Below are 13,341 nucleotides of genomic sequence, written 5' to 3' on the forward strand. Positions count from 1 at the left end.
AATTGCCCCAAAATCATTTGTAAGGTGCATTGCAAATAGAACCATTGTTTTCATATTATTACTTTTATATGCTTATTTTTGAACCACCTTGATTTTTAGGCATCATCCTAGGTACCCTCTTACTATAGCATTAGGTAAGCCATTGTCTGCCTATCTACTGCCTATAGTCTCTCAAAACTTTGGATAGAGGATTCCATGATTTCATTAAATTGTGCTTAGTAACACATACAATAATACTTGTAGTGGTAGTGTCTAGTAGATTCAGCACTATTATGTAAGTTTACTTCAACACCAAGCTATTTTTGGGGTCCACCAATATGACGCCCTCTTTCCAATTCCCCTGCAACAATGTATGTCCTACTCTCAATGGCTACCACTTTTGCCAAGTCAAATATCAGACAACATAAAAATCATCTTTTCAGGACTAATCACTAAAAATAACCTAATTATCCCGATCACATTCTTATCAAATGATTTTTCATCTACATGGAAGTTGATGGGCTAGTTTCATATTATCAAAATGAAGTCAAGTAACATAGTTCTGATATGCATGTACCTTCGTCCATTAGGTTGCATGTGACAATTAAATATTTGCTGAATTATTTAATTTGCTGAAACTGAGATTAAATATTTGCTGAATTATTTAATATGCTGAAATTGAGACTAAATATTTGCTGAAATTATATATTTTTTTTTTGAATTATTTAATTTGCTGAAATTGTATTTTTAATTTTTTGAATTATAATTTATATTTTAATTTGATCTCTATTTAGGTGTTTATATTAAAATTAAAATAGCTCCAAAAATAATCATAAGATACCGACATTAGCTTGCAACTTTGCATTGCTCTTAGCTAAGAAAAAAGCCTGTCAAACGCAACTGGTTTGAAAACATTGCATTCTTTTATAATTATAATTCTTTCAATATAGCTGATAGCCCTTATTATATGATGGATGCTATACAATCAGTAGGGCATAGTGTTTTGCCTCCTAGTTCAAAAGATATTGCTACTAAATATCTTGACTCAGTAGTAAATGAGCTTCACACATATATTGAGACTTTTAAAAACTATTGGGATAAATTTAATTGTATACTAAGGTGTGACGACTACACAGAACAGAAGAAATATAATTAATTTTCTAGTGTACTTAGGCATGGGGACAATATTTTTGAAGTATATGGATGCTACTACGAATTTTAAAGTGCAAATTATATTTTTTAGTTGATGGATAAGGTAGTTGAAGAAATTGGTGAAAATAAGATAGTCCAAGTGATTACTAATAATGAAGCAAATTATAAGGCTATAGGACAATTATTTATGATAAGAGAACAACATTTATATTGGACGTCATGTGTTACACATTATCTTGATCTCATGTTGGAAGATATCACCAAAGATCTTAAAATTAACATAATCATACATGAAGATCAAAGATTGACAAACTTCATACATAATTATGGTTGGGTATTTAATTTGCTTAGGCAAGATAACGGTGGTAGAGAGATTATTAAACCCGGCCTCACCAGATTTACCATTTATTTTCTAGCATTGAAGAGTATAATTCAATATAAATATGATAATATATGAGTATTTACATCAGCAGAGTGGTCTTCAAAAATTAAGAATATAAGACTTAAATATTAAAGTTTAGGTAAAACTTTGAAGAACATGACTCTTCAAAAAATTTTGAACCTTGATTTAAATCATGTTTTTAATGAAAAATACCCCCTGACTCCATAGATCAAAGAAGTGAAAGATAAATTATTAAATGATAGAGATAACCTATAGTTAAATGAGGCATTGACGGAGACCACGTCTACAGCAGAGACTGGTATAAGTCATTTGGTAACGAGAGATTGTATAGCTACTAATGCCAGCGATAATCATGATCTTGATAATACATTTGGTTGTGAGATCGTCCCTTTCACATTTGCTGAGAAAAATCAAGAAGGCATAGGGATTGAAGACAGAGAAATTGAGGATGTATATACATATCAGCGACATTGTTATTAGAATGTTGCTTCGTATGACTATAGTTCATCAAGTATTTATTGTTTAGACTCATCACATGATCCATATGCTAATTATTATTCTCCTCAGTATTCTCAGTATCCTTAGTATCCTCGGTATCCTTAGTATCCTCAGACACAAGATCCGCATATTAATTATTGTCCTCCTCGACAACAAAATCTATTTGATATGAATGACGTAATATAATCACCCTTTGAAGTGCTAAACCCTAGACATCAATATTTACAAACTTATGGTGATAATGATGAAAAACGACTACAGGAATTTATGAGAGTCAACTCGATATTCATCAAAATTTTGACTTTTGAGTATGTTAATACTTTTGTTTAATTTTTAAGGCTCATATGTGAATAATTATTTTTTTCTTTTTTTTTCATGTTTTCTAATTTTTTACAAATATTCCTATATTTTAAATAATATTTAGAATTTTATGTAATTAAAAAAAATCTGATCCAATCTGGATGATCGATATGGCCGATCTAGCCGATCTAGCCAATACGTATTATTTTTTTGGAAGGCTGATCTCAATCACAATCTCAATTTTCCAAACATTGATCACAACATAACAAAATTACGAAAACCTACAGTACCAAGAATAACGAGCAAATTGCTTTGCATCCACAAAAAGAGGCATCTTGGTGCGGACATCAATGACATTACACGGTCACATGTATCAATGCAGTTCCTCTAGAAAATTAGTCTTAAGTCAATTATTTTTATCATACATTTGCTATTTATATTGTTTAAAATTATATTTATTTTTTTGTAATTGTTTAGGGTGTTACTTAGTTATTTTCATTTGTAACGTCTAGCTAGTTTTTTTACTCAATCAAAGTTAATAAAGAAATAATTTTTTTTGAGATTTATCTTCAATGAGAGTTTTGGGTGTAAAATCCTAGTTGAGAATGGAGATGTGAAATCCTATTCCTTTTCACTTTCTAACCATTATCATTCCTAGAATTCTAACCATCTCATTGTTTCATATCATTTTGGTATCAGAGCAATGATTATTTTAAGATTTTAATATTCTTCAAACAATCTTTTCTATCTCCATTGCGCATTTATTTATTTGTGCTACCCATCTTCCCCAACCTTTAATCACCATTTCCACTAGGTATAGACTTGGCCACCATCCAAGTTCTATGTGCCGCTCCATAGTTGTCCTTCACTCGACACTTGATTCACGAATGTCGGATCATCATGAACTCCATCACATACTGAGTACAATGAGTTTCGACTTGCATAAGGAGATCATCATTGTGGAGGAATAAGAACCAGTCATTATTACGAAATTGCGAAGCAAGATCCGATTAGACGTAGAGTGTTTGTGCATCATCCAATAGTCCATCATCATTTAAACCAACCTTCTTCTCGGTCATAGGTGAGCAAAAAAAAATGAATTTCGAAGCATTTTGAAAGTTCAAATTTTCGAATTTCTGAATTTGCAAATTTCAAATTCTAGTGGCTTATCCTTTCCTTGAGATTTCACGAACCTTTTTTCCTAACCTCCCAACAAATTCTAACCATCCAAAAACTACCCAAGCCTACCCTAAAGTTTGAATTTTAAATTTTTCCACCAAAATATCAAAATTCTCTTTCGTTTCTTCCTTACCACATCTACTAAAATTTCAATTTTAACTCCCAGAATACCAAAATTTTCTCACATTCTCCAGCCTATTAAATTCAAACCCACCTAAAGTCAAACCAACCAAAACCCAACCTATCCAGCTCAACAACTCAATTATATCCAAATCTATTAGCACCCAACCCAATCCAACCCGTTGGCCTTAACACCAACCCCATTCTCACATGTTAGTCATATGTTATCTTCAACCCCAATATATCTAAGCATACTCTAACCCCAACAAACTCTTTCCTTCACCAAACTCCTCATAGTCAGCAACTTCTCCACCGACGTTGTCACCACCAGCAGTGCTCTCAAACTCGTGCCGTCACCACTAGTGTCGCTCTCCACCAACACCAACACTGTCAACATCACTCTCCACTATCACTAACGCCATCTTCTTTGAACTCCACCACCTACCTTCGCCTGCTTGGAGCCGCCAAACCCCATCCACAGCTATTGCATCCCCATTGACTTCTCTCGTCCTCCAGATCGGTGTCTTTTGTGAAACTCAGGACAAATCTTGACTTTAGCAAAATTTGGGTGTAGAACCCTCACTTGGGAATGAAGATATAAAACCTATCCCTAAGCATGATGATACTTAACTTAATTGAAATGACTTGCAATAGTAAAAGCTCAACAAGCTAGAGCAATAAGAGAAAAGTCTCAATCCACAGCTTGAAATCACTAAGGATAAGTCTTATCATCAAAAAAAACTTGGTCTGAAATCCTTGATTGAAAGTGTAGGTTTTAGTAAAACTTATCCCTCAATCTGATGATATTTGGCTTAATCGAAGTGACTTGGGAGTGTTAAGAAACTATGAGACTGAAGCAATACGAATGCTGCAAGGGACACTCGACAGAGTCGAGTTCTTAACACTTAGGGAAAATAATACAGACATCAATAATATATTACATGGGCACATGTATCAGTACAGTTCCTCCTTCAGGAAATTAGTCTTAAGAACTATTTTTATCATACATTTGTATTTATGGTGTTTAGAGTTATATTTATTTTTTTGCAATTGTTTGGGGTGTTATTTGCTTCTTATCATTTATAAGATTTATCTATTTGCCAATTTTTTACTCAATTAGAGTTAGTGAAGAAATGAATTTTTTGGAGATTTATCTCCAATTCGAGTTTTTAGTGTGAAACCCTAGTTGAGAATGGAGGTGTGAAACCCTATTCCCTTTCTCTTTCTAACCATCATTATTCCTAAAATCCTAATAACCCTATTGTTTCACATCACATCTTCTCCCAATAGAGTGAATAAAACTATAAAAGCCAATTAGAAATGTTATCCATGCACCCTGGTTGTTTGTGAGTCTATAAAAGTAACACTAACTCATTTAATGCCATATGAAAATTTATTTGATACATCATACAGCCATGTTCTAGAATGGAGCTGACCGTATGGATGGAATTCCATGTTTATTTGCATCCATTAGAAAGACTATTTGTGGAGAACGTAGGAATCTAAATTGAGAACTAGATTTCAATTCTAGTATAAGGAAGACCATCCCAATGGCATTTGTTCCTTTCTCAAACTAATAACCTTTTAAAGCCTTACATAGATATTCTAAACCTTACCTTGTTTGATCTAAGACTTTATGCTGAGAGTAGTAGTAACGGGAACTAACTTTGTGAAGCACATATAGGGGCATTTGAAAACCCACAATTTCCTATCTACATATACAAAGAGGTTTTAGATAATCAAATTTAAGAAAGTTGCAAGTTAATACCTTGTGACACAATCAGGCATCGGTTTGTTGTTATTAGTAAAGATGATAACTGCTAGAGACAATCAGATGATTTAACAGTATGTACTTGATATCAAATGGAGCAATACCTTATGCTGACGATGGTGATTTCAGTCAATTGACATGTTTCACAACTCACAATTCTGAACACCAGGTTCAACATTTTCCCTAACCTGAGGGAATTGATGTGGTTGGTCCTCATTCATCATGCTCCAGCGGACCCATTTTTGTCATTCTCACTCAATTAAACATAAGTTTGGTTCTTTGGTCTCAATTACAATAATTTTGGCTCTATGGACTCGAATTAATTCAGCTTTGGTTTGATTTAGTTATTTGAGCCAGCCAACTTTCATTTCATTGGTGCTAGCCTAGATATGGGGTTTTCAACATAGTCTAAGGTAGATAAGGAATTTTGGTAAATTTTGAGTTACGAAAGGGTTTTGAGGGGAAGAAAATTGGCCACTTAAGGAGCACATTTGGTTTGTGATTGTGTTCCCCAAGTCTCAGAACTAGCACTTGTGGTTGTGGACCTTGTGGCACCCAGTAATAAGCAATCAATTAAGGAATTCCAACTTGATTAGATTTCCAATTGAATCCTAACTGATAACTTACTTGAGCTCTGATGTTTCAATTAGGACTCCAATATTTCCTAAGTAGAAACGCCACCAACCTATAAAGGAATATACCATGCAGCAGCCCTAATGTAGAGAAATATTACATGCACAAAAAGTTTCCTTACCAAGTCATTTGTCTCACTTATTCAGTCCGTATGTCTATCCTTTTGGTCATATACCCTTTCTCCTATCTTACTAACTGCTTCTCCTTCCCTCCTACCCTGTTCCACCTTTCCTTTCCCCCTTCTACTCCGGTTGATTTCCCTTTCTCCTTGCTCCTTTATAATGTTTTCAATGCTCCTGATACTTTCCAGAACAGATTTGTCACCTCGGTGATCATGCTGGAAATATGTTGATATCATTGTTTTCAAAGACTTCCGCCATAATGCATAGGCTTCCACCTTAAATAAAGTATAACTAGGCTCCGCCTTAGTCACGTCTAGGTGACCATCTTAGCATCTCATATCATATTTTAATATGTAGATTGATTTTCAAATCTAAAATTATTGTATATATTGATGAATTAGTAGATTTGAATAGCTTACTATAGTTCTTAACAAAAATACATTAGTATATTGTTTAGATTGTAGGTATTAATTTTAACATTTTCTCTAACAATTATTTCTTTTATTTGTTTATTTATTAACCGTCTTGAAGCTGGCCGCCAGCCTAGGCATCCGCCGAGCGCCTCAGCACTACAGTCCTTTAAAACCTTGGTTGATATTAAAATTGTCTTGTCAACTATAAAAACCCAAAGAAAATAAATTGAGGGCTCCACTCAAACTCAACATCGTCAACCACTGGCCCTACCTATCCCCATGGAAAATCGCTATTGCAGGTCCTCTTTGTCAATTGAGAAACTCATAAGAGAAGAGAAAAGGACGGTTTGGTCTTTCCCTATCTCGAAACCCTACCCTCAACTGTATTGTCTCTCTTTCTCTCTCGCTTGTCAATAGCCATGGAGGCCTCTCTCCCTCTCCATCTTGTCTCCTCCCTCACACACTGTCTCTCACTTTCCTCCTTTGTCATACAGATGGCGGTACTACCCATATGTTAAGAAGAATAGCATAATCATGGTTTGAAGTATCAGCCGAGACCAATACATATCAGTATCAGACCTTACCAATTCAAAAGTGGGGCCGAAACTAGTTTTTCCTTAGTCTCAACTCAATATTGGTTGTATCAATCCTGTATTGATCGTAAACACAAAATTTTAATTATTTTTCTTTTATGCAGACGATATGTAGAACACAACATAAGTTGCATCTAACCTGAATACAACTTGAGACATCAATTATTGATCTTGTTTTTGTGCACTACATTTCATGTTTCCTTACTATTTTTCTCTTCGTTTTTGTTGTTATTCTTTTTTTTTTCTTTACTCCACCTTTTTAGCTTTATCTTTTAACCACCAGATGCTCATCTCTGTTGCAAAGGTGATTGTTAACCTCATCTACAAAAGGCTTCTTACCATCTATGAACATAGGTATTTACTAAATGCATCCAAAATTCGACATTGTTATTAGTATCTTCACTCTTTGTATTATATTGTTATTATCTTATATAAGTAATCTAAATTTTTTCTTATCTTTATTTTCCTCAACTTCTAAAATTTTTCAATGTTTCATATCATTCTTTATAAGTTAAGTAATTAAAAATAGTCCAAAACCAAAATGGCAAATATAGTGGCCAAAACGACCAATGCGACATCAATATTGCTAATACGTATCTTTTCTCCGATGACTGATATAGATACTTAGAACCTTACCACAAGGTTTTTGCAATTATATTGCATTTTATTTTTCAGTTTAGCATATAAATTTAAGTGTATATATTTTCTATAGTCGATGCACATTTTATTATAATAAAATACACACAATTTACATATGTCGTACACACTAAAAACCATTATGCAATTAAATTGTGAAAGTTCTCCCTTACCCTACTAGTATGAGAATATGTAATGGTACCTAAAATCCTTGCTTTTCACCACTTTTTATTTCCTATTTTTGTTTTCTTCACTTATCAAATAGCTTCCACTGCTGTGGTTGTTTTCGTTGGTGCATCTAATTTACTACTGCTGCTTCTGATTGATGACTTCTCTTTCAATGCAGTTGCTGCTTGTTTCATTACCTTTATTGCTGCTGAAGTCCAATACAAAGATCGGAAGATTCCAGCTCAAATAAAGCTCTGTTGGTCCACAAATATGAACAGGAAGGCTGTGTTTCATAGTTTACAAGCTACCCACGTTATGGGCATGAACCTTTTCTCCAAGACCACCTTTCAGATCTGTATTACCGTTCTTAACTCCTTTCTGAAGATTGATATCTTGATCTGGTCTAACACAAGAATTCAAGTTTGATTGATCATTCACTTATTGTCTCATCCATTGTACTTTATCAATAAGTCCTAGATTCTTAATTTTGATTCAGAATTGACTATTGCATCAATTCTTTACATCGAATTTGGACACCAGCTAATGGCATGGTCTAGTTGTTTATTAATGTCTGTTATATCTGATTGTTGAAATTTAATATAGTAATATTGGATTTCAGATCATCCGAATAAAATGAAAGATCACGCGCTGTTGTCTAGCAACCAAATTGGTACAAAATTTTATAATAAGGAAAATGGGGAGTACTACAAGCTTCAACCATCTTTCACCTGCATAGTGACAGGAAATCTTATGTGCAGTAAAAAGTAATTGATGATACCTTTCACATGATCAGATTCACATTAACATGTTGAGATGCCTCTAATTGCAAGGTATGAAAACAAAAGAGCATGTAGGACCCCAGCTAACTTATTAGTCAAGTCAAAGAAAATTGAAAGTATAGATGCATGGGAGTATTGCAAACATGATAAATCAATTAGGCTAGATAAGACAAATATAACAAGGGATTCATGCAGTTACTTTATATACAACAAAAATTTAGCTTAGATAAATAGCTAAAATTTTGGAGAACATAATTGGATCATGCCATATCCTAGTCAGGACTCAGGAGTAAGGGATAGATAGAAGAAACCTTTATGGCTTCAATATTTTTCTGCCTGATATCTGCAGCAGAGTGGAGAGATGTAAATTTTGCAAGTGAAGTAATAAAGGCATCTCTTTGAGTCTTCATAGACATAGCAGCTGTAACATGGATTGCACAACGAAATCCTTCAAGGCATTGGGATATTACTGTTTCATCATCACTCTGATCAAGTGGAACACTGAATGCAGCAAGCATAGGAGCCCAGCATACCTCAATCATAAACTTCAGGATCACAACATCTGTTGCCGCATAATATACTGACCTACATTCACAACACAAAAACAATTTTCAAACAGCACACACTAACTACTCGCCACTCAGAAAGAAAGCATTTATATATATATGATGCCACAATGATAAAACATGAAACACCAATGATTGGATCAAGAAGAACATATTAGCAAGCAGACAGTGATTACATCAAACTTCCTTTTTTTCGGGGGGTGGTGGGAGGGTGAAGAGGGGAGGGGAGTAACTTACTCAGATTTGCGAGCCTTCTCTTTAAATTGCTCTTGCATGTGCCTAATCAGATCATCACTGGTCTCCATACGTGAATCTCTTTTGCGTACAACAATATTTAATATGCTATCCAAGCCAAGGATTCTGTTAGTATTTGTAGATTCTTTTTGTTGGGGGGCAAAATCATCATCCTTCATCTTAATTTCATTTTTGGAAATTCTTTCATACAAGGATCTCAAATATTCTTCCGGTAGATCCTTCCCATCATCAATCCCACGATTATTTCTTATGAAGTCATCTGGGGACATCTGCATGAACAATTAAATTATAACATGCTCATAAAGAACTAAAACAAATTACAATAGATGAATCGACAACAAAGAGACCTTGTTTTTGACCATTGGGTTATGTGAATCAGTGTTGAGCATTATCACGGAATAAGCAAGGACATAGGCTGTATCTGCACTAGTGAAGACCTTTGGATTGCATTTGCAGTAACGTTCAGCAAATTTTTCCATAATCCGATCAATCTTTTGTGCCTCACCAGGCAACCTAAAGCCTTGAAGAAAGGCTCTAATTGCTTCATCAAACTCCATCCCTTGAAAATCAAAAGAATCCACATATGCATGCATGACTTTGAGGGATAACTCCTCCCTCTCTCCAAGATAATCACCAATCAAGGTCTTGTCCAAGCCAGATGCACTTTTAAGGAAAGCAGCTATCTCCTCTGGTGAGTCGCCTACCTTCTTTGCATTGATAAGGAATTCAATTCCTTTCTTAGGTTTGCGATTAAAAAGAGAAATGCCTTCCTGTTATTCGGAAATGAATTGATTAGTTGCTTTGGAGGATTTCACCAATAAAATATAATAGATGCACATCTAAGAGAGAAAGGAAGGTACCTGAAGTTCTAGTTTGTATGCCCTACGCTGCTCAAAGGATGCAGCTTCTGATACTCCATTTGCTGTTTCAGAGTGTGAATCAGTTCCTTCAGCAGGCTCCTCTCCGTTGCCATTTGCCACTGGAGGTTCCTTACCACATTCAGTATCATCCTCCTCTGTTTCTGTATTAGGGGAATTTGGATCTGGAATTCTCAGTTGTTTATTCATCCAATCCCCCATCGATCTTAAAATTGCAACTAAGCATTTCATTGCTTCACTCTTCATTGTAGAGTCCTCAGATGGTAATAATGTTGTAGAAACACCAGGAGGAGGCCCCTGAGCAGTCTTTAGTAGGCCATTTACCATTCTGTAACCAGATCAACAGCATAGGGGAAAACATATGAGAATATCTACATATACTCGTTACAAAAGTAGTTAACTAAGGTACCCTGCATAGCTATAGGAGACTGACAACTACGAACAAGGATTAGGAGACTGGTGACAACAAGCAATGTACCAAGAATAGCACAGTGTTGGAGATAAATTACCTCTCAAATATGTTTGACGAATGGACATCACAGTCATAATTAATGAAAATGTCGACCAAGATTTGAGAATCTAGACACAGCTTCTCCAAAAATCGAAGGACAATTATCTTCTGCTGGTAATTTGGTTGAGCAACATTTTCCAAAACTCTAAGAACAATCATCGGAAAGAAGACTCCTATCTCTGCTTTCAACCCTGGTCTAAACCGTGAAACCAGGCTCATAAATATCGAACAGGAGAGCTGAAAAACAATCATATGAGTTGAAGCACTGTTCTTCAAAAGTGACAGGCATAGATACTGCTTAATAGCACCTAAAAACCTGCTTAATTGCAAGCAAACTTGTCAGAAGTCTGAACACAAATGGCAATACAACATGACACAATAAACTTGATAGATGTAATCAGAAGATGAGAAATAAATTACGCATATTCTATACATTTGATATTAGGTAAAAATTTATCTGTGCATATTAAGATAAAATTGACAAGTCTAATCACCACAGATGTATAGAAGTAATATGAAATCGTTGTATTCCCCAAATGAATGATAATTGGAGGAACTAAAAAAAATGTCCTTCACATTATGATTGTCTTGAAAGTCTTAATGCATGTAATCCAATAGTATTATTTACACCAAGGTTCCAAAACGCGGTATAGGGATTGGGATTGACTGATAGAAAAAACGATACATATCGGTTATATCGACCGTATCTGTCGAATCGGTCGCCTATATCGGATCGGACTATTTTTAGTTTCGTCAAATTCTAAATATTATTTAAAATGTAGAAAATTTTCTAAAAATTTATAAAAAATAACTGAAAATGAAAGAAATAAAAATTAGTCACATATGAACTTTAAAAACTAAAGAAAAAACTTACTCAAAACTATAATGAATTTCGACTTGATTTAGACAAATTTTTATACATATGAACTTTAAAAACTAAAAAAAAACCTTACTCAAAACTATAACAAATTTCAACTTGAATTAGACAATTTTTTTAACTCGTAAATTATTACTGTAGAACAATATGAAAAGAGATATCTCTCTTCACTTTTGTTTTATAGCAGTAAAAAAGAGAAGTTAAAAAGCGGGTGATAAAAAAGGAAAAAAATGAGAAAAAAAATTCATCTGAGTTCACTAAACTATGGACTAACTAGATGGGCTCACTGGAAAGGCCACCAAATGAACTCGATAAAGCGTGAGAGTGAGAGGAGAGTGTGTGTGAGAGATAGAGAGTAAAAAGTAAAATTTTAAAAAGAAAGCTATTGATAACATCGATTATTAATGTCTCCTAGATTAGATAAACTTTACATTTGACCTGAATCTAAAAAAAAATTAATTTCAACCAATACAGCATAGTTTTAGCCAATTCGGCCTATATGGCCGAGACGGATCGGCTGATACGGCTGAAACTAGCCAAAACTGGCCAATACTGGTCGAAATCGGACAGAAACTGGCTTGATCAAGATCAATTATGGCCGATCCAACTTGGGATCAGTCCATTTTTGGATTCATGCTTTTCACCAAGCTAGTTAGATGAAGAACATTATCAAAGGTAATAAAAACAAGATGACTAATTGTATCACATAGAGTGTTATGTTCTCAGAAACCTAAGAGTATTGGTGAACCACTATTTGAATTAAGAAAAGGTTGAGTAAGATGCTTGCACAATTGTTAATAACCAGCCATGTTCATGTCGTTTGATCATTATTAGACTATTGGCCTTTTTGTTGTAATCTAATTTTACCTTTTTGGATTCCTTTCCTCCAATCTAAATGATAATTGATTTCGTAGGCCCAGTAAATAATTGTCTGTATCATAAATAATTGTCTGTATCATTGTCAACTTATTATTATGGAAAAATTATTCATTTTCAAAAAAGTAAGGAAATAACAGTAGATATTTAATACACAAAAAGGGCTTCTTTGACCACTGTATCAACTTGAATATCTGAATAAGTTCATTGATTGTGAAATCAGACCAGAGAACTAAAGTTGAATGATTCTTCTGTTATAGACATAGTGGAGTAACTTGGTTCGCACACCTTTTGTAGAGATAATCTGTAATAACCTACAATTAGCTATCTACTAAGTCAGAAAATTTCTAGTACATTTCTACAGAACTTTTGTCTACGATATGTTGAGGGCATAATTTAGAAGAAAGAATGTCCAAAGGACATCATTTCGCTGAATGCTTCTCCAACTTCTCATCTATTGTAAAAGGATTTTCAGACATAAAAACAGGAGGAAAACAAATTAAACAGTACTTTCACTTGTCTGTGGACACGGTGTTTGGTTGTAATATAAAATGCATATGGTTGCATCCTACCACATAATCCATCTCGTAAAATGTTTTGAGAATTGGTTAAGGTGACCTCCTAGGTAGCCA

General features: G+C 34.3%; 1 protein-coding gene across 1 annotated transcript in view; it reads right to left on the reverse strand.

The window, feature by feature from the left end:
* LOC140798733 (brefeldin A-inhibited guanine nucleotide-exchange protein 2) overlaps positions 1-13,341 on the reverse strand; it is a 35,754-nt gene that overhangs the window by 13,924 nt on the left and 8,489 nt on the right. The window contains exons 2-6 of the mRNA XM_073152754.1: positions 10,955-11,272; positions 10,428-10,773; positions 9,915-10,337; positions 9,550-9,836; positions 9,058-9,331 (exon numbers count right to left, since the gene is read on the reverse strand). Coding sequence (XP_073008855.1) covers positions 9,058-9,331; positions 9,550-9,836; positions 9,915-10,337; positions 10,428-10,773; positions 10,955-11,272 — 1,648 coding nt within the window. The remainder of the gene's footprint in view (positions 1-9,057; positions 9,332-9,549; positions 9,837-9,914; positions 10,338-10,427; positions 10,774-10,954; positions 11,273-13,341) is intronic.

The sequence above is a fragment of the Typha latifolia genome, chromosome 12 (assembly GCF_019914945.1).
Source record: "Typha latifolia isolate L0001 chromosome 12, TyphaL0001v2, whole genome shotgun sequence".
NCBI lineage: Eukaryota > Viridiplantae > Streptophyta > Magnoliopsida > Poales > Typhaceae > Typha > Typha latifolia.